This window comes from Numenius arquata, chromosome 1 (genome assembly GCF_964106895.1).
Source record: "Numenius arquata chromosome 1, bNumArq3.hap1.1, whole genome shotgun sequence".
In the NCBI taxonomy this organism is placed as follows: Eukaryota; Metazoa; Chordata; class Aves; order Charadriiformes; family Scolopacidae; genus Numenius; species Numenius arquata.
The window spans coordinates 121,763,980-121,789,812 of record NC_133576.1 but is presented as its reverse complement, the minus strand read 5'-3'; the positions used below and the strand labels follow the sequence as shown (position 1 = coordinate 121,789,812).

The 25,833-nt window shown below is 41.3% G+C and overlaps 1 protein-coding gene across 1 annotated transcript in view; it reads right to left on the bottom strand.

The window, feature by feature from the left end:
- The window catches only part of CRYL1 (crystallin lambda 1), a 56,644-nt gene extending 33,627 nt beyond the window's left edge, over positions 1-23,017 (bottom strand). The window contains exons 1-3 of the mRNA XM_074148586.1: positions 22,886-23,017; positions 20,274-20,381; positions 10,091-10,217 (exon numbers count right to left, since the gene is read on the bottom strand). Coding sequence (XP_074004687.1) covers positions 10,091-10,217; positions 20,274-20,381; positions 22,886-22,917 — 267 coding nt within the window. The 5' untranslated portion in view covers positions 22,918-23,017. The remainder of the gene's footprint in view (positions 1-10,090; positions 10,218-20,273; positions 20,382-22,885) is intronic.
- Positions 23,018-25,833: the final 2,816 nt, after the last annotated feature.

The window sequence follows — 25,833 nt, the reverse complement described above, 5'->3', positions numbered from 1 at the left end:
CACATGAAAATACCTGCTCTTTTCCAACTCAACCCTTCTCCCACCTGTCAGTACCTCATTCTGTCCTTCTGCTACGCTGAACTCATGTAAGGACAGGGAAATAGGCTATACATTTAATATAATCCAAAATTTACATTTAAGACCTGGCAGCTTCAGACAGACTCTGTGGCAGGAATGCCCAGGGCCAGAGTTTTTAACCCAGTAAATGGGTTAAAAGTAATTTGAAGTCTTAAAAAATAAGCAAGTTGCATGGAACAATACCAGAAGTTCCATGATGCAGAAGAGATAAACAGGGTCATTTAAGAGCTCCAGATAGAGCCCAAAGTAATAAATGGTCTTATCAAAACAAAATGATACTCTGCTTATAATTCCAGGTTCCCTGCTTGTTGGTTAAGTTTAAATAGTTTCTTTTAGTAAAGCCAAAGATGAAGAGAACTCTGGAGATACTGTTCAAGCTAATAAAAGAGTTGCTCTGAATAGGTTTATTGTGAACTTGAAATTCTAAGCCTCCTCTCACATCAGATGATAATCAAAAAAGGCAAACTCAAATCTGCTGGAAACTCAAACCTGCCACAGTTACGTAAGGTTTCTGAATGGGCCATTTGCTTGAAGTTTCTCATATAGTGTCACAATTGTATTCAGGTTGTTGGACCACTGCAATAAAGTTTCTGTCCTCATCAAGCATGCAATTATTTTCTCAGAGACACCAATTCCCTGAAGAACAGGGGGAAAATTAAGCTCTAAACAATCCATTAAACAGGAACCTCACTTGCTGTCAGTTATACAGCCTGGAGAGGTCTGAAGCTATTCTGTTCACCCTGAGAAAGAGAAGATCAAACAGTGAGCAGGTAAGATACGGTTTTAAAGCGACCACAGTCTCTCTCAAAGAATCAGTGCAAAAAGGTTAGCATACACCTCTACGCATTTTAAGTGACACTGTATATTTCTGTGCCCTTTTTGTAGAGAACAGTACACCTTTATTCCGAGGCCTGAGCACCTGAACAAGGTTGCTACTAATCTGATTTCCAATTTAAACTTTATTAAGATATCTATTTAACAGCCTGATCAGAACATGACAGTTGTTAATTTTTAAAACCCACCTGCTGGAAGTGTTGTACTGAATTGAAGGCTTAAAGGTAACAGGCATTATGCTATTCAAATACACAATCAGAGAACAGGTAACAGCTACTTGACCTACCTATGAACTCTTAAAGAGCTACACAAAGATAAACACGTACTACACTCTCTCCCCAGCAGACAACACCAGTACCCAAAACAGGTGATTGAGGTCTAGTTGCCCCTAATTAAAAAGCTGCACTCATGACACGATCTCTTGAATGCCAGTACATATAAAGCTAGAGAACGGAGTTTTATCCGTTTAAAACCAGCGGCCCCGTGTTTTTGTACAGGCTTTTCCGCCATCTGTGCTCCCACACACGTCCACGCTCATCGAAGCGCACAACTTCATTTACCTATATTTAAATGCTGGCATCTATCCAGATTCTTCCTATCCATTCTCAGATATGCCAAGGTAGCAACTCACCTTCTAGGAAACACTCCCCAAAACATTATCTTGCAAAATACCTTATCCTTACACTAGCAATGGGAATCGCTGCCAAGGCTGTGGATTTCTTAGCACTGGGAGGTGAAAGAAACAAAGCATGGCCTGAAATAAAGTACTGCAACACAGTGGTATGGTCCTAAAGCAAGTGGTACTGTCCTATACAAGCACGGCAGTGTAAGACGAAAGCCAAAGATTTAAACTGGCATGGAGAAGGTGAAAGATTGGCAGCCATTCAGGAACAAGCAAGCCATCTTCTGTAAAAGCACCTGGAGATGCTGTCACAGGGAGCAGAATGGAGTCCTTTCAATAGCAAGTATGGAGTCTGATAGTAGTCACCAAGCATAAAGAATTGCAGAATAAAGGAGTTTGAAAGCCAGAGCTGCACAATGATGAGTTCCCACCTCCTGACTAGATTCTGGCTGCTGCATATTCAAAATATAATCAAGAAAACATTTCCTCCCTGGCAATCTTAATATGAAGATTTATGACAATGTCAATTCCTGAAAGTGAAGATAGATCAAACTTGAGCTCTCCTAGACCAGCTCTCCTATACCCCTCTTCATTCCCAGACTGTATCCTATGCCATGGAATTCTTCCAAGCAGATTTTGGCCTGAACAGGCCAGAGTTGTCTCTCCTGAAGTCCACGGTTGTGATCCCACTTATTGTCTTGCTTCTCCTCTCAGGATCCTCAACTCCACCACCTCATGGTTACTGTAGACAAGGCTTCCCCCCAACCTTCACATCTCCAACCAGTTCTTCCTGGTTTCTAAGTGTGAGGTCTAGCACATTCCCTCTTCTGCTCCTCAACCACTTGTGTCAGGAAGACACCACGAATGCATTCCAGAACCTTCCTGAATCTTTTGTGCTTTCCTGTGCTGTCCCTCCAGCAGATATTGATGTGGTTGAAGCCCCACCACGAAGACAAGGGCCTGTGAATGTGAGGCTGCTTCCAGTTGTCTGAAGACGGCATTTTCTTCCTGATCAGGTGGTTTGTAGCAGAAATCTACCACGTCGTCTCCCACATTGGTGGTCCTATTAATCCTGATCCATAAGCTCTCATCTGGCTCCTCATTCAAACAGAGGCAGAGCTCTGTGTGTGCTGGCTCACAGCGTGTAATCAATACTGTAAGCAGCTAGTCCTCTCCTACCTTTGTTTTCCATCACCTAACCCCCAAAAGCTGCACTTCACAATCATGCTGCAGCTGCTACAGCAAGAACGCCCTGAAGCTTCACCCTAACCACAACTGAGGTAGAAAATTATTTTCAAGAGTTCCACGACTTCCCTCTTCCCAGTAAATTCAATGGGGCTTCAAGTAGCAGGTAAGCTGTTTAGAAGCCATAATCAACTTTGATTGCTGCAAGGATGCTCTTCATCTTCGGCAGTTAAGTGATGATCTCCAAACATGCCATGAACCCTGGCTCTGTTCCTCTATTTATACACATATAATTTACAGCAATTTAAGTGTTCTCAGCTTTTCAGTGCTGCAATTTAGGTGACAATTTTGAGGCCCTTCTGTAGAACAGTTCCCAGAGTCAAGTGACAGCAATCTTCTCCTCTCATAGAATGAGGACATACCAGTAGCTTTCGGAGCACTGAACTATCTCACAAGCTGGACCCAGACTGTCATCACTCCTGTGACAGGAACCACATTATGCACAGCTTTTTGTGGAAATATAAAGATCTTCACAGGATTAAGAGACAAAGAGTTCTGAATCTCAGAAAAGCAGTTTTTCTGAAAGTTTTAGTGCCTAATCTATTTGTACAAATACTTTAATTATCTTCTGTAGTTATAATCCACTAGAAAAAGAACTTCCCAGAAAAGACTTCGAGCATAATTATCTTATTTTCAATTTACCAAAACACTTCAGAATGTCATATTTCTAAAACAAAGCTCGATTAACATAAACCTACATAAGGCAGGGATGTGTGGATTTTAAACAGCATTCAGGTTACCTGTATGAAGACAGACATTAGAAACACCTGAAAAGGAGAGTTGGAAATTGAATTAAATGGAACATAGATTTCAGAGCACTATTACCATAGCCAGCAACTGCATAGTCAAATATAACCATTCCATACAATTTTACCACATCTAAATAATAATAATAAATAATAATGTCCAAATACCAAATTGTTAACAAAAAATATGCTTGGCAACAGAAGACTCCTTAGATGTAAAATAACTCTAGTTAGCCTAAAACAAGCCACCTCAACCTTGGCAACCAAGACTTTATTTTTCAACCTGAACAAGAACTGGTATCCTTTCTTATCCAAGGGTAAGAAAGCAGGATAAGGACAGCAGCAGCTTTAACTGAAAAGCAGACTGGCAATTAGTTAATGATGTGGCCCCATTATCACCATTTGACACAATTATATAAAAACAAAATAATAGAAAGGTATGGTCACGTATGCTCACATCCTGGGGCTTCAGTTACAGACTTTCTACAGGGTAGGTATGTACTGAAACAAAATGCTTAGCAGGGGAGGAGAAGGAATCACAGCACATGAGGATTTGAAGAACATGTGAACCCATTTTTGACAGACAGTTGTCTAGGTATGACTGATCCTGCCTTGGGGCAGGGGCTGGACTAAGTAACCTCTGAAGTCCCTTCCAGCCTGATTTTGGATTACCCTGTAGTTGATAGGGCAGCAGAGATAAAGGTGAATATTTACCTTCTGATAATATATATAATATAATTACCTTCTAATAATCTACCCTTTCTGATAAAAGTTGGGTCTTCTCATATGCTGTTTTGCTGTAGAGCAGAGGACTATAGTAAGGGCAGGGGAAACCCCTGTACAAGTTTAACTCTGATTCACAGGGTTTGAACTTGTTTAGATTTAAAATTCAAAATGCAGTTATAAAAAAAGTTTTTTTACAGAAAATCTGCAAGTGCCTGGCTTTTAGAACAGTGTTAAGTTCATATTCAGAAAAGCTGTAATAGAATTCAAAGCCATCAACTAAAGGACAATGGATAAGCAAGCAGTTGTAAAAGTATCAGTTAAAACACCAGTACTTTCAGGCTAACCTAATTAAAAAAAATAAATTTTAGGTCTATAACCGACTTCAAATCTAAACAAGTGATAACTACTTAGTTGTCTTGAATTTATGAGCTCATACCAGTGTGAAATTTGATGCTTCTTAAATCACTACCTCTTGAGAGACATGAAAGACTGTCTACCACATGATATTGTACAAGTAAATAACACTTTAGTGAGGTGAAATCCAGCATTTGGATGGAACATTTTGTACTTTCCTACAGTTCAGAAACATACCCTGTTAAGAAACTGGAGCAATAAAAATATCAAGTTACTGCCATTTTATGCTGTTCAGAATAAATGGCTGAATTATAAGTGTCTGTTCAACCTTTAGTACAAAATATAAAACAGGATTTAAGGAAGTACCAGTTTTCAGAACTACATATTCTAAATTCAAAACTTGAATATTTGGGATGGTTTTGGGGGATTGCGTGGGGTTTTCTTGTTTGGTTGTTTTTTGTTTAAAGCACATGCAACAAATGAAGAAGGCAAGTTTTGCTTTATCTACTGTCAGTATCCAGACCGTGAAGAGATCCATCTTTCTCCATGATGTTCACGTGCCCTACAAAACTTCCAAAAGACAGACAAAAAAGCTGATCAGGCTGCTACAGAAGAGATGAAGATCCTTTTGGTTCCCTTAGGGAAGGGCAATAAGATCTCAAACAGGCTGATTGACTTCCTCTGCCCTGCATCCTTTCTCAAAGGACCAGATCTTCCGTTTTCTTCTGCTGTGACCCCATCCACCGTGAAAAATAGGGGAAGTGATCTACCAAAGGCAATGAAAATGCAATACAGCCCTAGAAAGGTAACCAGGGAGCACTGAAAGAGAACCTGAAGAGCAAGATTAACTGCTGGGCAGGATGACAGTTATGGCAGTGACGATCTCCAGTAACAGGGACCAAAACCATATTCAAGTCTGTAATGGTAGACAACACTAGTTGTTATATGCACAGGATAGATGGGGAGTGAACGTTAGAAAGTTTGGAAGGACAAAAGTCCATTCAGCAGCAGCAGCACAGCAGTGACACTGGCAAGCTGTTTACCCAAACAGCAACTTTCAGTTCAACTCAAATACGGACTTGATAAGTATTTTACAGCGAGTCTTTGAGATCAGACTGTTTCAAACCCTAAAAATCAGGAAAAGAGTTTTATCAAAACCTCTACAAGGACACCAAGTCAGGTCACGTGCTTAAAACCAGCTCCTTCAGAAGCCAAAATGTAACTTCTGGTGCCACAGGTCAGCATTTAAGATAAGTAGGGTAAAACCAGGCCCAAGGTTATATTTACCCAGCTGAGAGCAAACAAACCCATGTTTGTCTGTCCAGTGCTCAGAGCTGACCAGTGACCAGTCCAGAAGAAGGCATGTTACTGCAATGCTTGCACACTCTGCCTTCCACCAGCTTTGTATTTACAGAGGTACATCATTAATGAAGCCTCCAAACCAGGATGCTCTCCTATCCTATGAGCTCAGTGCAGCTAAAGACATCTTTACACATTGCTGTCTGCAGATACTCCCTCATCCCCAGAAGTAAAAGGGTTCTTGAACACCATCAGGAAAGTAAAACAAAAGCTAGAGGTAGAAGCTGGTACCGAACAACCAATGACAAATTTTTCTGTCAGGAGACATGAGACAGCTACCGTCAAGGCTCCCAAGTCAATGCTGGTTTCCCATTCTGAGGCAGCACCAGGCTTTTTGAAATTTGTTTTTATGCTGGTAACACTGTTTTTCTAAATATGTCTCACTGGGACAGATAGAAGCACCAGCAAGATCCAGAAGAGATCAGGCTAAAGATCTATTAGTGTTGTTATTACCAGTTCAAAAGAGTTTGCAGGCATAATGTGTGTGGGAGGACACTTTCTCCTCTTTTTAAAGAGGAAGAGAAAAAAAATAAAGATACTGTTCTAAGGCTTTTAGGTAGAGTTCCTTTAAAAGGAAAAAGGATAAATACCTCAGATCACAAGGTGTAAGTTACAAGCTTAATCTCATCCCCTTACCAGTCTGCTTTGTCCCATGCCACAGCACAAGTGATGGGTTTGGACATCACCTCTCAGCCACCCTCCATGCCTGGCTTCAACCAGCCCAGCCAGACCTCACAGCTCACCAGCGTACACAGCAGCTCAGGTGTCAGGAGTAAAAATCTTACCAATAGTCATCTTATCCTTCTCTGAGAGCTAGTAAACTTTATTACCCTTAGTAAATTGTTCCAAGGCAAAGCAATTAAAAATATATGTTTTCCTTCTACTAGCATTGTGGTAAGAGATCATAGAAGTGCTGTACTGATTTCTGTTCAGCTTACATTATTTAGCAACTCGACACACATCCACTCAAATATGTTTTTAATAGTGAAAGGAGTACTAGTAAATTCAGTACCCAATAGTCACCTAAGGACAAATGACAAAAGTCATCATGTATTTATGTTGGAAAGTTAAGAGCACAATATTAAGAAACATTTACCTCACCCGTGATAGTCCCACGCCAGGGACATTATCGTACAAATGTACCCAGTAATTTGTCTCCATGGTGTTTTCAGCTAATGGAAACCTTATTTCAAAATTAAAGCTTTTAGTGATGCAAGAAGCTTGCAGTGCACATTCACCTAAATGCTATAGGTTAGGCACTTAATTTAAGTAGCATAGAAAAGCTCTGAGAAGTGTAACTGGGTGAATACTCAGATTTAGAGCAAAAACCACACTGATTTCCTTCTGGAGTTGATGCAAAGCACACCAATCAAGACAAGTTACATGATAAAAATGCTTAGGAGAAGAATATAGAAAATAATATGCATCAAGGCATACCTAGCTTTTAAAGGTTAATGACATTACTGCTTTTAAAGGTACACGACATTACGAATTTTCTTCTTACTCAGTCCTAATTATTTCTTGCATCTTTTTCACTTTTATATCTTCACTCATGTCATTTAAGAAGTTCCACTTTTTACATCATCCCATTTGTTTTAAGTTATGTCCCATGAAAACGACATAGAAGGCGACTGTCTGCAGAATTCATTTAAGAAGTGCAAACATCAAGGAAATTTTTAAAGCTTGGAGTTACTCTACAAAGGCCAAATTTGAAAAGAAGTTACGATTTAACCAACTGAAATCTAGGGTAAAGAAATGCAGTTCTCATGGAAATCTTCTAACAAGTTAACCAGTAGGTTATATAACTAAGCAAAAAACCAGTCTTCTATATTCAACTAACATTAACGCAACTGATGTTTTATTTTTAAAGTAACTAAAAGTCAGAACACTTGCACTCATAAGTTACGATTAGTCCATTTTCTCCTTCCAGGTTCAAAGCTGCACTAGGCAACATTTCTGAAGTTTAATATGGCTGAGCCAGAAAGCAGTCTGTTCATTGCTGAAATAAGGCTGTGAGCCTAGAATTAAGATTCTTTTATATCTATTCCACGTCCCTTCCAAGAGCAAATTAAAGACTAATTCAAATAATTTGCTCATTTACATTGTATAATTGTTAACACTTTGTATCAAACCAAAATTTGATGCTACGGTTTGAAAACAAAGATCTGATATTGAACACCATCAACAGTGTTCCACACATATGATTTGTTGCCTACAGGCATACTGCGGTTTATTTATTTATTCTTTATTTATACGATATGCTTAATGACTACATATTAAGAGACATGAAAAGGGCAAATGGACCATAAAATAGTACCAGAAAGCTTGAGTTGCCTCAGGCAGATTGTTTCTACTCGTAGACCATCAACACACCACCACTGTCTTCAACTACCTGAAAGGAACACACAGAGAAGCCAGATTCTTCTCTAAGGTCCATGGTGGTAGGATGAGAGGCAAGAAACTAAAGTTGCAAGAAGGGAAATTCCAATTCAATATTAGGAAAGAAGTTTAACAATGAGGGTAATCAGATGTTGTAACAGGTTACCCAAAGAAACCAAAAGTGTTTATCCTTAGAGATATTCAAAACTCAACTGCACTAATCCTGAGAGTTGGTCCTTGCAGCAGGTTGGATCAGATGATTCCCACAGGTCATTTCCAACCCCAAATTACTTTAATTCTGCAACATTTGCGTGATACCTACCATCAGCTGATGGTAGGAGGGATGGATGATGCAACCCCTGATTTAATCTGAAGCAGCATGCAGGGCCTTGTTCAAAAATCTTACTGCTGAAGAGCCTCTCTAAGAGGAACAACAGCATACTAAGATTCAACATCTCTGCAGGAGCAACACGAGCCAAAGACCTCCACCACAGTTGTGCTTAGCTTCAAAAGAAGATACTAAAATAAAAGTGAGGAGACTAAGGAGATGAAAGTTGGCAGTAAGAAGGATCAGATTCTTACAGGTAGCATACCGACAGCATATAGACGTACCAGGTAGTAAGAAACACTTGAAAAAGTACAAGAAAACAGGCAGAACTAGGAGAGTCTACTAGAAACAAGAAGGCAACCTTCTTGTTTAGCCAGTACCCAAATGAACATGGCACGTAGCAATGAAATGAAAATGTAGCACTGTTAATTTGTCAAAATATGACAGAACAAAGCAGACATACACACACACACTTTACAAGAGAAATAATTAAAAAAAATTTTTAAAATTCCCTTTCTTCAAAATGCATGGAGAAGAAAAATGCATAGGACCAAGAGATGATCAGAGTACAGGACGGATGGTCATCTGGAAAACACACACAGAACAGTGATTTCTTTGCAATTGTTCTGTTTCTCCTTCTAATCCTTGCAGAAAACTGAAGCCTCAGTCTTGGCGACTCCCAGGATCTGTCTCAAGTCATAAGAGGAGCTGGGAATCAGAGGACACGTTTTGATATGAATACCCAGCACAGTAACAGCGATATACAACTGCTCACTTGAAACAAAACTGAATGCACAGTTTTGGTACCAAAGAGCAGAAGAGTGGCAAGCATGATGCAACTTTTAAGGGAACTTCAGGAAAGACCTCAACAATGATGCTGTAAGCCTTATGCGTCTATCAAGTTAAGAGAAAAGGGTAGCACAGAACAAGTATTACGTGAATGGGGAAGAATCAAAGCACCTTTTTCAGACAAAAGTCCTGTTTCACAGACCTAGCAGAATTCTCTAAAGGAAGCAGCAAGCACAGGCAGAGGAATCACGTAGCTGATGCAGAAGTCTTGTAACAAAAAATAATAAAAGCTTTCAAGGAAGTTAACTGGTCACATGTGAGATAAAAGGTCTTTTCATGGACAGTAACTGGTAAAAAGATAATAAATAGACAATAGGAAGGTCAGTTCTTACTCAGTGGAAGATGCTGACCAGTGCTGTTTCAAAGACATATCCATTCATAAATGACCTGAAAGTTAGCTCATAAAATTAAGTCAGTTATCATCATTACAACTGCAAACATTTGTGGAAGCACTGGTCAGCACCCTTATGTGGTCAGGATGTTGAACTCTCCATCGCCCATCGACTGCACAGCACAGCTCTTGATCATCTTTCTAAACTGTTTGCTAGGAATCATCAAATCTTTGCTTACCTGAATGAAAGTAGCACCCTCTACTGCTGCCTTCAGGTCTGTACAGACGCTAATGAGAGCCAACTGCTGCTCCACACTCAAAGCTCCTTTCAGGAATCCTGATTCCTTCAGCTCTTTCATTTGTTTGCTGACAGAAACAACATACGCAATTAAGTACTTCATCATTATTAAGCCACCATTAATTTTTTAAAAAGCTTCTTAACAACCCAGTAATATGCCATTTGTCATGCCACTGCATATATTTATACTCAAAAAATATAAAATGTTAGTTTCAGTCATTTCTCTTTGCTCTCTCCATCTTATAATATTTTTCTTCTCTTCAAGCATGGACAGTTCTAAGATCTACTCCTAGACACAAGCTTCTCACCACCTCAAATCTGTCTTCACTGGTGCACAATCAGCAAGAGATTTTCAACTCATATTTAATGGGAAGAGAGGTCTCTTTAATATACTTCATCTAGTTTTACAAACAACAGCTCTTTTGGTATGAAGCTGCAGGAACACTGTTTAACTGTATAGAAATAAACAAACACATTCCATACAGCCAGGAGTCCTTCCTAAAACAACCCATAACACAAACAAGCAAAAAACAAACCAACAAAAACCCCATACCCCTGCAGAGTTAATGACTACAGAGTAAGTGTCAGAAAATTCAAGTAGTTACTAAATTGAGTGGCCAGAGCTTGAACTGAACATTCAAGTATACGTTACTGCTGGGGCTGGACACGTTACCTTCTCAGAAAAAGCCTCTACAGTTTTAAATGCCCATAAATCTAGATCAAACAAGCCATTTTCAAAACTGTTAAAAGTCACTTAGAGGAGCAGTTTCCACAGAAATTAAGTGGGATTAAACTATCTGATCACAATCAACACAAAGCTATTTGATGTAGCCAATATCACAGTTAAATCTGTCAGTTACCTCAAGCCAGAACTTCTCTGAGCCTATGGTTATTATTCAACAAAAATTACTCATACTGAAGAGAGGAGGAAATTGAGCTAATGGTTAGCAGCAGGAAAAAAAAAAAAAAAATAAAAAAATTCCTTTCTTCTCCCTGCCTATCTAGTTCTGAAGCTTTGGCTTCTTTTTGGATAAATTATAAATTTTTTTTTTACATGACAAATAAATTGCATTTGCCAGTTGGAGGATGGAAAAGCTGTAGCAAACAGAGAAGCTGTACAGCCTGGGAAAAGTTAGTGTATTTTTCTACTGCACAAATCATATAACTGCATATAGAAATAACCTGTCACCCATCATGTGTTTCCTAAGTGACTGTGGCACTGGGGCACACATGACAGTCTTCATTAGGGGCTTTAAGGGACAGTACATGTTAAATGGGCAGAACTTATTTATACAGGCCCAGATCTCCACTGCCAGCCACACCGCAGTCCTCAATACACCTGCCCAGGCTGCTCCAGGTACCCAGACAGTAACACTGGATTTATCTATGTATCTAGAGAGCTCAGAGGAGATGGGAACCCACATGCTTGTCACAATCTACAGCAGTCAGAGACAAACACCTTCCTTATGTCTTCCTTATGAAGCAGGACAGGCACAGCATCAGGATAATGTCTGCCCCAGACCACTTCTCCAGTCCAGCTCCAGCACTTATACCCTGGGGAGGCATTTCCTCACCCTCTGCCGATGACACTGCTTCAGCCACCAGCAATCCTCAACACACCAGACAGGGAGCAACCGGACCTCAGCTCTCGGTTGCTTTATGAAATTGTGGGAGGTGTCATCTATATTTTTCAAGCAGCATTTTAAAGTAAGTGAAAAGGGAGAGGATGTAGGTCACACTGCCTCTTCTTCTCTCTACCCCTTTCAGACCACCTGCTGAGCAATGTGTGACAATGCACTCGCACTTTGTCAAACCATTCTCTTATTTAGAGCTCTTTCCTGTCAACAACTATTGAGTCCATAGATCAAATAAAAATATTAAGCTTCCTGCTCCAGATTTTCCTAAACAAAATGAGTGGGATTCATCTCACCTACCCTGTCAACATGCACAAGACAGTTATCTTCAGCTCTCTTTTGGAGAAGGGAGAACTGTTTCAGGTGTGTTTGATCTTTTTTAGGCATTCAAGTATGCAATCCATCTTGTCTTATAATGGAAATACTTATTTCTCCCCTCCCCAAGAGAAAATAGCTCAGAGTAATACATTTAGACCACAGTATCCTGAAGTCACCAAATAAAAAAAATTGCAGGGATTTACTCAAAGACAATCCAGTTCCTACTTAACTGTAGATACAAGTCAAATTTCAGCAGAAATTCAATGGACCCTCAGATCTTCACCTTGAGCTGGCTCACTAAATCTTCCATTAACTTCCAAAGAATCAGAATTTTACTTCAGCATCCATGTAGTTGTGTTGTGTCCAACAAAATACAGCAAGTATAGTCTCTACCACTTTTATTCTGGCTTTATTAAGAGGTCATAAACACCTGCTGCTCTGCATGTTACTTTGATGTCCTTTCTTCCACTAAAAGTAGTGGAAAGAGAAAATTTGTTTCCCAGCAAACAAACCAGTTTCCTAATATATCTTTATGACACCAACTCAGAGCCCCAATATCTTATCCTGGGAGCAACCCCATTAAAAGTCAAGGTAAGGAGCACTCAGTAGCCACGCAGCAGGAGCCAAAAAATGCCTAGAGCAGTTCTGCTCCTGGTTTAGCATAACAGTCGGAAGAAACAAATACCTTCAGATCACCGTGGACTTTGTACAATGACTCAAAGTATTTCCAGTAACTTGGGAGCAGGTAAGATTCCAAGAGAGGCTCTGTTTGAAGCTGGTAAAGGTGACAATGCACCTTGTAAACCAGAATACGCACCCATATTTCGAATTGGGAAGAACAAAAGGAACAACAAAAATCCACATGCATGTGCACACACAGTGCTAACTCCTACAAGCATTAACTTTCTCCTCTTCAATGAGCTGCTTCAGCAATTAACTCCAGATAAGCATTTCTGTACTGCAAGTTGTAACGCTTCCTCTTTATCAGAGCTGATCATGGACAGTGATTTTTGACTCTTAGACAGAGCATGCCTGGGTAAACAACTAGACATTGCATTCTGTTTACATTGGACAAGAGCTTTAAAAAGGTTTGATTCATTCTTAGTTGGAAAACTAAGCTAAGAGTCATACACTTTTTAGACTCTGCTCAGTTTCATCCTGTTTGCTTCCCTGGAGTCCCTTAGACTTGGTGCCAAAATTAGTATTCCTACCAGTTCATGCAGTTCAAAACTGATGAAAAGAGTTCCATTAACAGCCTTCTGCCTCTTGTCTCAAATATTAATTTAGGTTCATAAACCCAGATCTTTCCTACCCAAAGCTAAACTGGTCGGAAATTCTTTTCTGGTAAGTTTTGTTTAAAAGCACTTCAAGAAAGAAAAAAAAAAAAAAGTGATCCAACATTTCCCTCCAGGCAGCACCACAGAAATAAGCAGAAAATCCATCAAGCTTCTGGATGAGTTCCCCATTTGGTTTTGTAACAACACAGCACAGACTTCTGCCTTTGAGCAATCTGCATGGCAAGGAAGAGGAAACTGGAAGCTTCAGTTCCATTTTCCAAGCTGCCAGGGTACACCACAGCTTGCCAAAATCCAGCATCCTTCTCTTCCTCATTGCTCTTAAAAAAAAAAAAAAACAAACCCAAAATTTAAGTTTGAAGCGATCACAACAGAATTATTTCTTTCTTTGAAGAAGAGGGTGAAGTTCTTGTTCACTTTCGGTGCAATATGACAGTAGTCTCATCCTTCCTGGTCCTCTGAAACTCCACTCCATGACTGGTAACTGAGGGATTCAAAAATGTTAGTGACAGACTAAAAGATCTGGCTTTCATTTTTCTTCCACAAGTTTTTACAGAAGTTTGCAGCACCTGTCTCTTGTTTCGTACCTTTCCTGCTCTGCCAGTGATGACCCTCCTATCATTTCTGCTTCTCTGACATAAGTCATTACACACTACACTGTGCACCAAGAACACCATTTCTTAATTAACCTGTAAAACCACTATCTCCATACTTTGGAACTTAAGGCTGGACTGATTTTTTCTCCTAAACAAAAATCTTCCTATTAACATCACCAATCTTCATGCTAGTCATTTATTTAAATTAGTATAGTTATTTAAAGCATGGAATAGGAAATACAATTTATGCATTACTTGAATTTTGGCCTTCTTTTTTTTTGCCCCCCTTCACCAATATATTTATTGACATTTTGCCTGGTTTGCCCACAAATGCATTTTAAGTCTTCCAAATGCTAAACTCTCTTTATATTCCGCTGGGGTAATAGATTGCCCACACTTCTGTGGCAAAGGAAGGGAGCTTCCCCTGCTATTTATCATACATTAAGGCACAAACCAGACTGGTTTGTACATAGAGCAGTGCACCACTGACCTCTACTGGATGACTTTTTATTCAAAGCAGCCCAGACTTCAGGGTGATCATCCCTGAGGATGACAACAGACTGAGGTCATTGCAGCCATGCCCATAGAACACACCGCAGGACTTTGCTTTGCAATTGTATTTTGTGCACGGTTTGAAGAGTTTGACTCATACCTGTAAGGTATTTGAAGAATGAAAAATTCACATCCATAAGAAAATACTACTTCCTTTTAGAGCCCACACTTTGTTTACCTCCAGAATTTTACTGTTGCATCTGACTGCCCATGTCAACACTATTCTACTGGAATACTGTGTCCAGCTTTGGAGTCCTCAACACAGGAAGGACATGGACCTGTTAGCACAGGTCCAGCGGAGGGCCACGAAGATGATCAGACAGATGGAGCACCTCCCCTATGAAGACAGGCTGAGAGAGCTGGGGTTGTTCAGCCTGGAGAAGAGAAGGCTCCAGGGAGACCTCATAGCAGCCTTCCAATATCTGAAGGGAGCCTCCAGGAGAGCCAGAGAGGGACTCTTTGTCAGGAGATGTAGTGACGGGACAAGGGGTAATGGTTTTAAATTGGAAGAAGGGAGATTTAGATTAGATATTAGGAGGAAATTCTTTAGTGTGAGGGTGGTGAAACACTGGAACAGGTTGCCCAGGGAAGTTGTGGATGCCCCGTCCCTGGAAGTGTTCAAGGCCAGGCTGGATGGGGTTTTGAGCAACCTGCTCTAGTGGTGGTGTCCCTGCCCATGACAAGGGGGTTGGAATTCGATGATCTTTAAGGTCCCTTCCAACTCTAACCATTCTATGATTCTGGGAAGTGAGCCAGCATTTGCTTCAAGATAAGGTATCCAATTTATAGTAACACTCCTGATCACATAAACTGCCTGGGATGCTCATGGCTACACATACTATTCCAAAAGCTTTTAGAGAAGGACCTAACAAGTGATGCTAACACTTAATCTATCTTGTCTACACCCCCTTGCCTCACCTTTATCCACAGCTACTATTGGGCAGTCATAGTGTTCAGCACACATTGTTGCAATAAGCAAATACTTGCAAGATTAAAGACCACCAAATCACAAACTTACTACCCAAAGCAGCAAGAAGAAAGGAGGGGAGAAGATAACGCCAATACTATTCTTCACAAGTTCAGCCAACCATCACTGTCAAAGACTAGGGCCATTAACCAGTCACGGCACCAGACTACGATCTAGCGCTGTCTGATAAATAAGAGGGTAGTTGGCGTGACAAAAAACCCAACCCCATTACCAGTGCCAAGTAGGCAACTGAAAGCCCCGACACTGGGACCAGCTCACTGTCCACACATAAAATGGCCAAACAGTGAGCTGCTAATATTGAGTTGCAATTGGTCATTTGAAAATGTTAGCAACTACTTTCCATCTTCCTGCTTTCCCCAGACTAAAGGCAAGCACAGAATACACCACCATGGAAAAGCTATTACACATTCACCTTCTTGAAACAGCAGTACAAGCTGGACCACAGAAGCATGCATGTTTCTATCAAGACAAGAGAGATCCAGCAATGTCAAATGCCCTTCATCCATAGCAATGGCAGTATATTAAAGAGGGACAGCTACACATCTGCCTTTGACTACAGTGGAGCCGGGGGGCAGCATAAGACCATGGTGATGCACAAAAGCCAAAGTTCTGCGTTCTCCTAAAGTTATCACACACACAAACTGTTTTCCAGCCACAGCACTCTCAGGATGTCTCCACTGGCACTACACAAACTGGATGCTGCAATAAGAGTGAAGATTTTGTAACCAGAAAATGCAGTTACAGTCATTACTGTTTTTCCACAGTAAATGCAGAGTTGCCATATTGCCGAGTTTCAACAGGGTCTGCAACTCAGTACAACTCACTTCTTATCCTTAGAAGATCAATTCCAAGCCTGTCTCCAGATCTATAGAGCTAAATAAGTTCACTCATTAGGTATGTTAAGATAAAATTGAAAGGTAGAATCATGCCTATGATTTAGCACAAGCTTGATGTGCCAGTGTCAGTTACTCAAGATCAAAACACACTTTGATAAGAATTGTCTACTTAGAAGGTGTCCCCTCAAAGGAGATACATAAAACTATCAAGGAAGACTTAAGCCAAGCTGCTTTTTGCCCTTGATACAAATACAGTGTCAATACAAGACAGCAATACAGACCAGAGTCTGGAAGAGGAAGCCAGCTTGGGAAAAGTTTCTAACCATGCATGGCCATGGAATATGCCATGAGCTAGGAAAAGAGAGCAAAGCCTGTATCAGTGTACTCCTCATGCTACAAACCCAATCCAATAAGCTGTTCCCTTTTTTATACAAACAAAGCATAAGAGGGCACCAGATAGCAACAAGTAATGTACATTCAAATGTCTTTTCTACAGACCAGTCTCCTCCTGGAATGAGAAAGATGATGAGCTTGAGTTACAGCGGAAAGCATCTTTCAAAACTCTGGCTATAATGAAGTCACAGATATGGTTTACTACCTTGGCCTTGCAACCTGCCATGCATCGCGCACTTCGTTACAAGTTCCAGATCCCCATTCACAACAGTACAGAATTCTTAAAGTACTTCTCTGCACTTGGCCAGAGGTGAGTGTGGAAATGCTACTTTTTTCTAGCCCCTGTATCTTGTTTGTTTTTCGTAGCAATTGTGCTTCTACAGCACAAAAAAAGTTAAGATTGTTTAGTGCAATATGGCACTTCACTTGTTTTTCCAATTCTCATTATTTTAAAGTTTATCGATCTTGCATTCAAGTCAGAATCACACTGACTCAGAAGAAAGCACACCAGATATGGAAAGTTACATTTTCCAACGCAGGTCACTGCAGCGTGCATTCAGTAGGTCAAGTGTGACATAAAACTGTTCATTAGTTTGTTTATTCAGCAGAACAAAAGGTTGTTCCATTAGAGCAGACACTGGTTAATAATGCCACTGGTACATCCAGTTCAATCCAATCTGCGGTCATTTTGTGTGCCAGGGCACTGCCTGCTACATGTCTGTCAACAGGCAGGTAGGTAGTAAATCCATCACACCATGTCAGGCCTTCGTAGACACACTCTCCTTTTCTTTCTGTATCTGGTCTACTGGTACTGTGGTAACACATCACGTATTTCCACTTGTTTCAGTAGATCCAGATTCCATGCTTTAATCTTATTTTTTTTACCCATAACCAAGTGTTTTGAATAAATTTACAGAGTACATTTCAGGTTTTCCATACAGATACATGCAGGCTCTCATGATCATTGTAGGTCCATCCCAGACTTGTTCCAGTCATCTTGCAGGAATACACAGCCCTGCTGCCTATCTCCTGATGTGCAAGAGTTTAATTCATTAGGTTAATGAGACCTGAGATGCCCTTTATATAAATTCAGAACGGTGAGTTACAAGTCAATGTACTAAAAGTCCATCACAAAATAGTTAATAAATACTTTGTGTAATCTCTGTCAAAGGAGTATCACCTCCTTTTAGAAGTGAATGTTTACTGCAATTGCACTTTTGTTTAGAAAATGGAAACTACAGTCCTCCGTACACTCCTATTTCTCCTTAATATGTAGAGCACCTCCACACACTTAAAGTTCATGGACTGCAGACTAGAGTGGAACAAATACTTTTCAATAGTACAACAAAACAAACAAAAAAACCCTACAAATCCTAAGCCTAAAAACTTCCCTACAAGTGCTAGCTATCTGCAGAGAAAAAGGAAAGCAGATCCCAGCAAGTCCAGAGAAGTAGCCACCAGCCGGCTTTGCCAGTTGCTCTCTCCTGCAAGCCCTCATTACCTTCTCAAGCTCCAGTCCTTACGCAAGTATCGTAACAGTAACTCAAAGGAATTTACTGCAGGTTGTGTCCACTATGAAATCAGTGCAAAGTTGTTCAAGTTTGACCATATTTTGACAGGTACAATCATTAAAATACTGGTTGAAGAAACTCCATAACTTGTATTCTTATCACAAAAGGTATGCTGTCCTGAAACTAGGCTTTTTAACCAGGATGTTACAGCAGCCAAGATACGTAAGTTAATTATAAATCGAGTTAAGAACACCTTATGTAAAAGGCAAAACCTGCCTTGAACTCCTACGGGGCAGCACATGCAGACACAGGACAGTACAGACACACCCAAATAGCACTCTACCCTGTCATACATGATATTTTATGCTTCGCTTTTCCAAGTCAAAAACCTTAGAAGGCTAAAGTCCTCATTTTGCTATTAGAAAAAGAAAAAATTAGGGGCAAGTGCTCTCTTTTGTAACACAGACTGCAAAACTTGCCCCTCCACAAAAATCCAGAATCTCGGAATGGTTACCACTATGACAGCAATTCTGCAAAAAACAGAAGTGTCTGTCATCTAGGTGTAGCAACAGAGATGTTCAGTCTGACTAACACATACCTGGAAAGACAGGTTTGGGGAAATTAAAAAAAAGAAAAGTTAAAAAATTGTAGGAGAGAGATTTTTCCCTTCTTTCGTTATCAAGCCTTTTTAAGGAAATCTCACTAGATACCACATACCATTTAACTCCTAAACTCCAACAACTGAACTGACCTACAAGGGGCTCCTGAAGTCACTCCTCCTCGCTGTAAGCCTTGTTACAAAAAGCAATCAGGATACAACAGGCCACAACCTTTTTTTAGGTGCAGCTTACTTCCCATAGCAGCTGACACACAGCAGCTGACATAGCTCACTCCAATGCATCACGAAGGGAGGGCTGACATGTTTAGGTTGATGCTGATCATGTAGCATCCTGAACTTTAGAATTAAATACTGATACAGCAACATAAGATTGTTTACGGACCCACTATAAATGCTATCTTTCTTTCTCTCAAAGGCATATAGAAAAACCTACATTTCAGGACCAGCAAGAAAAGGGTGGATAGAACCACTGTCCCTTCTAACATGAGAACTAGGGGCCAAACAAAGCAACTGAGGAGCCAGGTTGAAAACAAACAAAAGGGAATAGCTCTTCACATGGTGAGCAGTAAACCTGCAGAACACAAAGTCCTTTGGCAAGGAGGCTGCAAAAGGATTTACGCAGGTTCAAGGGAAGGTTAGAGAAATACCTGGAAGAAATCTAGAGTTACTGAATACACAAGGAACTTCTGGGCACTGAAAGTTGGGGGAGGGGAGCAGACAGGCAGGACTTGAACTTGTAGCTCCGCCGTGTACCAAAAGCATGTGGCTTTAGCCACAGTGCCACAAAGCAAAGGGCTGGAGGACTGGTGGTCTGAACCAGTGTGATTGTTCTTACGTTCATGCTCTCAAAGTTGATCTTTCTAAAGATGCTTCCCAGCTTCTACTATAATTGCTAGCTCCACTAATGATGCAACAACTGATCAATCTGCTCTTCTACAACTCAAAAAAATATTAATTTAAGAATTTTAAAAGTTCTAGTTATAAAATACTAATAATTGTAGCAGGGCTCCTCAGCAATTCATATTAACCTATTTCCATTTTGAAAGTCTCTGTTGTCTTTCTATGCAAAAACTCTTACTTTCATGCATTTTAAGCTTAGCCTATAGGTAACATAATCATTAAACAATTTCAAGAATTTGGATCTAAACTTAAGCTCTTCAATCATTACTTAAGAATTAAAGTGCTCATCAGAAGTGTCATTGGGAGCAGAGTTCTTCTGATCTTAACAGGACCCGTACTTCGTCCTGCACTTCTAAGTTAAAGCCTTCTTCCAAGCTTAACACTTATGTTCCCTTAAATAGTAAGATGTGGCTGTTCATTCATGATTACGGAAATCCCACAGTTTCATTACAGTCCCGGTCATTTCAAGTCACATGACCTACCGAATGTTTTCCAGTGCACTTGTTAGCTGTTCTTGTGCAATATCATAAAGTTTCACTTTCAAGCCTCCAGCAGCAAACACCATGGCCCAGCTGCGACCAATGAGTCCACTGAAAGAAAATAAATATCAGCCAATTAATAAAGCAGCATTTATTTTGGGGAAAGGAGTCTTGACAAGCATTACAAGGAGGAAAACAGAGCTTGGATTCTTCAATATTTCATTAAAAGATCAGTTACATATTGATAAGAAACAAATCTCTCTCTAACAGAGAAATATCCTCTGCTAGCTGTTTAGCAGCTTCTCTGAGAACTGGAAGAAAGACAATGAGGAAGAAAAAGACAAAGCAGAAAAAGGACAGCAGAATTCCAAAGAGGTGGAACCGCTGCTTTGGGACACTGGACTCAAGTATCAACAATTTCATCAGCTGCAATCTTAACCTGGAGCTGGTGCGTGGAATTACATTAAAGAGTTGGGGTTTTTTTTATTATTTTTAACACTCATCTGTTCAGTTCATAGTCTAAAGACAGACACCAGCCCATTGGTCCAAGAGTTCAGGATCTTGCTTCAGAGATGATCAGAAAACCTAAGGCCCAGCTACCAAAGTCCTCTACAATTCAGGAAGTACCATGAGCATGCGAAAAGGAACAAAACAAACCAATAACTATGGGTTTGATACTGTTTTTCCACCTACCAACCTCTAGCAATACCCTTATTTTTAGGTGAAGCACCCTACCATGCTGGAGGCATGCAGGAACAGCCTACCTACAACTTTTTGGCGAAGTCACATTACTGAGAAATGCACAGAGGAAACTTGTAGTTACTGACGATTTTATCATGTCTCTTAAAGCAATGTAGGTTTCTTAATGAGATTTATAGCAGGCATCAGTCTCTTCAAACAGAAGCACTGAGGAACAGGGTAGTAATCTTAAATAACCTGAGATCATAAAAGAAAAATAATCTCCTTAAAGACAGGAGCAGAACTCTATACCCATGACTGTTACGGTGGAGGGTTGATAATTACACACATTTCCTGTCACTTTTGAGACCGCTGTATTCGTAGTATTAAACTTAAGCAACCTCTGGCAATTGGAAAACGCAAGGCCACTAGGGCATCAATAAAGGATTAAAAGGAGAGTAAGAGTCAGAGATAAAGCAGTAACACAGATGAGAAAAGAAGGAAGAGAAAACAGGAACATACTCAGCCTTCAGTTTAAATATGAAAAAAAGGAACAAAACAGGAAGTTTCAGGAAACAGCAGGAATCAGTGGAAATAACTGGGACAAAAAAAAAGAGTGAAACTTTGCATTTAGTGTTGTTAAGTGGACAATAAGCTCTCACACAAAACTTACCATTTAAAACAAAAAAAACCACACACACCCCCCTTCACTATAGTAAAGCCCAGACCTCAAAAGTTCTCAAACTACAGAACAAGCTTATTTATGGAAAAAGTAAGGTAAGGTTGTTAGCTACTGTAGCCTCCTCAGTAACACATATTTCTAAAATAAAGGCATTTGGATCACTCAAACAAGTATATCAGAGCTACCAGTATCTTTATAAGTTCGCATCAGCTCTTTCGAATTGCACTTTTAAATTAAGTTTCCTTAAATCAATGTTTGACCAAGAAGTACTTTTTTCTTTTATTTCGATACAAGTTTTTGGGATTGCGGGGATTGTTTTTCTTTTGAACTACAGACTGTACAGAACAAGTCCAGTTCTCCCTGCCCTTCGCACACCTACAGTGAATAAAAGCTCCGTGAGCGCCACTGGCAAGAGTCAGCTTTGTCACCATCACATGTTGCCCAGACACGTGTTGCCAAGACCTCAAGCGGTCTTGCTAATAAAGTTTGTTGCAGCCCACACTTCTGGCAGAGAGTTACAACAGTGAGTAGGGGGCTGTTACTGCTGGGCAGGTTTTTTCTCTCACCACCAGATTATTGTTCAACTAGAGAACTTCAGTTTTGGCTCAAGAAGAGCATTCCCACAGAAGTCAGAAACACGGCTGTATCTTGTGGCAAGAAGGTATTACTGCAGGAGTGCCCGAGAGAAACTTAGGAGTTTGATGTAGTTGATGAACAGGATCTTAAAGCCGTGCTCAGGTTTCTCCTCTCCTCTCGCACTTACCCACAAACAAATGAATGAGGCAATGAAGGAGGGCAGCAGCCTCTCAGACCTAAAGGATGACTGACCTCCAGTAGAGATGCTGCAGATGGTTTTCTGTTGTTTCGTTTGGGTTGTGTTTCTTAAAGTAGCACAGAGCTGTCAGGGACTTAAGCAAAGACGCTCTTTCTATCGATCCAAACCCGCGCGTTGCCCGCCAGGCTCCCGGATACCGGTGGCACCGCGGACCCGCAGCCGGCCGCCCCTGTCCCGCACCGCTCCTCCGTCCCAGCCCGGCCCTCCCGGTGGCCGAAACCCACCGACCGCCCCGAGTTAGCACCTCGCCGCGTCACCCGACGCCTGCAACGGCGGGGAAGGCCGAGGCGGCAAACTGACCTCCCCGTAGGCCGGGCCTCGCCGGGACGGCGTCCGTGACCCTTCGCACGTCCCCGGGCTCCCAGAGCCCCCGGGGGCCGAGCCGGGCCGGCACCTGCACCTTGGGAGAGGGAACTTTACCTGCCGATGATGGCAACCTGCGAGGGCTCCATGCCTGCGGGGGTCAGGACCGGACGATGCGGGACAAGGAGCCAGCACCACCTCTACTGCCACCACCGCTAGTGCCGCCCCCGACTCAGTGCGCGCCCGTCCCCCACCCACCGCTCCCGCCATGTCACAGTCGCCCCCATTGGCTACTGCTACGAGCGCTCCCATTGGCTCCGTGCCGCGCCCCTCAGCGGCCGCTCCTCGACGGGTAAAGAGCCCGCCCCCACGCAGCGCCGGGAGCGGCCGCCCCGGCCGGGCGAGAGCGGGTGGATCCCGTCGCCCGCAGGCTCATGGTGCCCTCAGTGACGCCTGCACGGACACGGAAAGGTCTCCTCCCCTCACCTACCGGCGGCTCTCACCTGGGCTGAGTGCCAGCTCGCCTCCTTCTCCTCCTCCACAGGGGGCGGGGGACGCGGCCATAACACCTCCTCTCACAGGATCAGCTGAGTCTTCCCCACGAACTCGAGGTGCTGGCAGCGCTGCTTTGTCCCCCGTGGGAAGGCAGGCCCTCCGTGTTCACCCTCGGGCTGCACTAACAGGTAGGCAGGCGAGGGTGGTCACCTGCAGGATGAGGGGCAGGAGGTCAGCCTTTGCCGGGATGGAGGCCTGCCCGACATACCCACCCTGGGGTGGGACAAGGCCAAGGTCTGGGTAAAGGCTAGGGTTTTACCCTACTATTAAAAAAGGTAGACCCCTATGGCCACGTAATCAAAGGTGTTCGGGTACCCCCAGGTGAGCTCCTGATGAAACACCTGTGAGAGCCTGGGCATTGGGATTCACAGCCCCCTTTGAGGACCCAAAGACCCTATCATGCTTTGGCCAGAGACAGTACTAGAATACATCAAACCCCACTGCTCTCTATTTTTTGACAAAGGCACAAATTAATTCCAAATTAAAGTTCAAATTTAAAACTAATTCCATACTTTTTTAACATTAACCAAGGCCTTATTGTTCTTAAAAATACTTTCTTCTTGGAATTCTAAATTAAAAATATATTTTTGTTGTCCTTGGTTTTCATAGAAAAAGCTTTAAATAATTGTGCAAAAATGTGATGTTAACGTAATTCTTTAAGCTGCTCTACAATATCTCCTGTTCTTGTTGGCATGTTCTATTACTCATTTTTTCTAATTCTGTTTAGTTCCTACTCATCTGCACGTTGCTCTGCAATGATGCTGGATATTCCTGAAAAGAAACAAAAGTTAACGTTTTAAATGCTTACTTGTTATCAAATACTATATTACTGTACTCTTAATATAGCTGAGAAATACTTGCAAGTTTTCTTGTGTTTCTGACTTTCTGAAAAAAATTAAGTTGAAAATGAATATATTTTTCCCAGAATAAACATTTCATAGTTACTGACAAAGTTCAGTGAACTTTTGTTTGGCTATCATTTCTTCTAGTTTCCAAGAAAAAACTAAAAGGACCTACATAATCACTTTGTACATTCATCCCTCTCACTAGGACTTTGCTAATTCCAGCCACCTTCAATAAGGAGACAGAGATCTTAAAGGTATAAATTCCTAAAGGCTTCATGAAGGCCACTCAATGGATAGTAGGTAGAAAACCAAACTAGTATCTCCTTGACTTCCCGATCTGGACGCCATCCATGTAACCTGTGACCTGCCAGTAGCTGGGAAATCAGGTGGAGCAAAGGGTCCATAACTGGGAAGATTGAAAGAAGTGGGATAGAACGGTGCTGGATGCCGTGGCAGTTCTGCTGCTTAGACCTTGTGTAGGCTGGCATAGAAAATATTGTTTTATGGTTTTACCAAGTACCAATTTTGCTCCTTTGAAGACTAATTCAAAATGGCATGACTTGGCATGTGTTACAAACACACAGACGTTTGTCTATCCAAAGCATAACTGAAGCAATCAGTGTATACTTATTTTGTGTACTCAAGATTTTACTTCAGAGAAAGAAAATTATGTTCCTAGAACACAAAACTAATGTCTCCTGGACTTTGGAAACATGGTTTTCAGAAGTTCACCATCACTCTCATGTGGAAGTACCTACCAGTTATTTTAATATTCTTTGACCTCCTGAGATGTGTATTTATACCTTATGTTGTCTTAAGTAATAGACTGTTAATGAGAAAAGCCATTATAGATAGAAAAATGGATTCAGCAGAATTAAAAGCTCAGTGAAACTATTCAGGAGGTGTTACAACAGGGGCTTGAGAACTAACCACAATTGTGATGATAGCAATTACAGGACCTTTACGTTCTGTTGGTGGACAAAACAAGAGGTCTGTGGCAATGAAATCTTAACTATATTATTATCATCCATATAGTAGTGACAAAGCCACATAGCTCTGCATTGGTTATTTATATGTTAGGGTATGACAGCAGCCATACTCCCCACTGTTTGCAGTGACCATGCACACTGGTAAGTCCAAACTGAGGAGATCAAAAGTGGAGAAAGGGAAGTTTGCAAGAAGAAAGGAAAATATAAAGAACTAAATTCTCAGAAGCGCAAGTCAAGGGAATAAAATACAATTTTGGAAAAAAGAGCCAAGTTTCATTTTTGTGTAATAGCATAAGAATTTTTAGGCCTAGCACTTGCAGCCTCCATGAATGAGGGGCAGTGATTCTCCTGCCTTTCCTGCAACTCACATGGGAGGGACAAAAGGTACCCTAAGCCCAGAAACATCAAAAATCTGTATCAAGTAATACGATGAAAGGTCCTGTGCTCCATTAGGGAATGAAAAGCAGGACTTGTGCTGGCAGCAGGAGAGGCTGAAGCGGAGCAAATATGCACTCACCAGCGTATATATTCTTTCTTCTAAGTCCATCAGCAGTAGGAGCAGACAACTTGTGTTGGGAGCTGTAAAGTTGATCCCTCCATGTTTTTAGCTTCTATTGAGCATGCTCTTCTGCTGCCCCACGTGAGGAGCTGGAAAATGCTACTGGCTGCGGAGAGG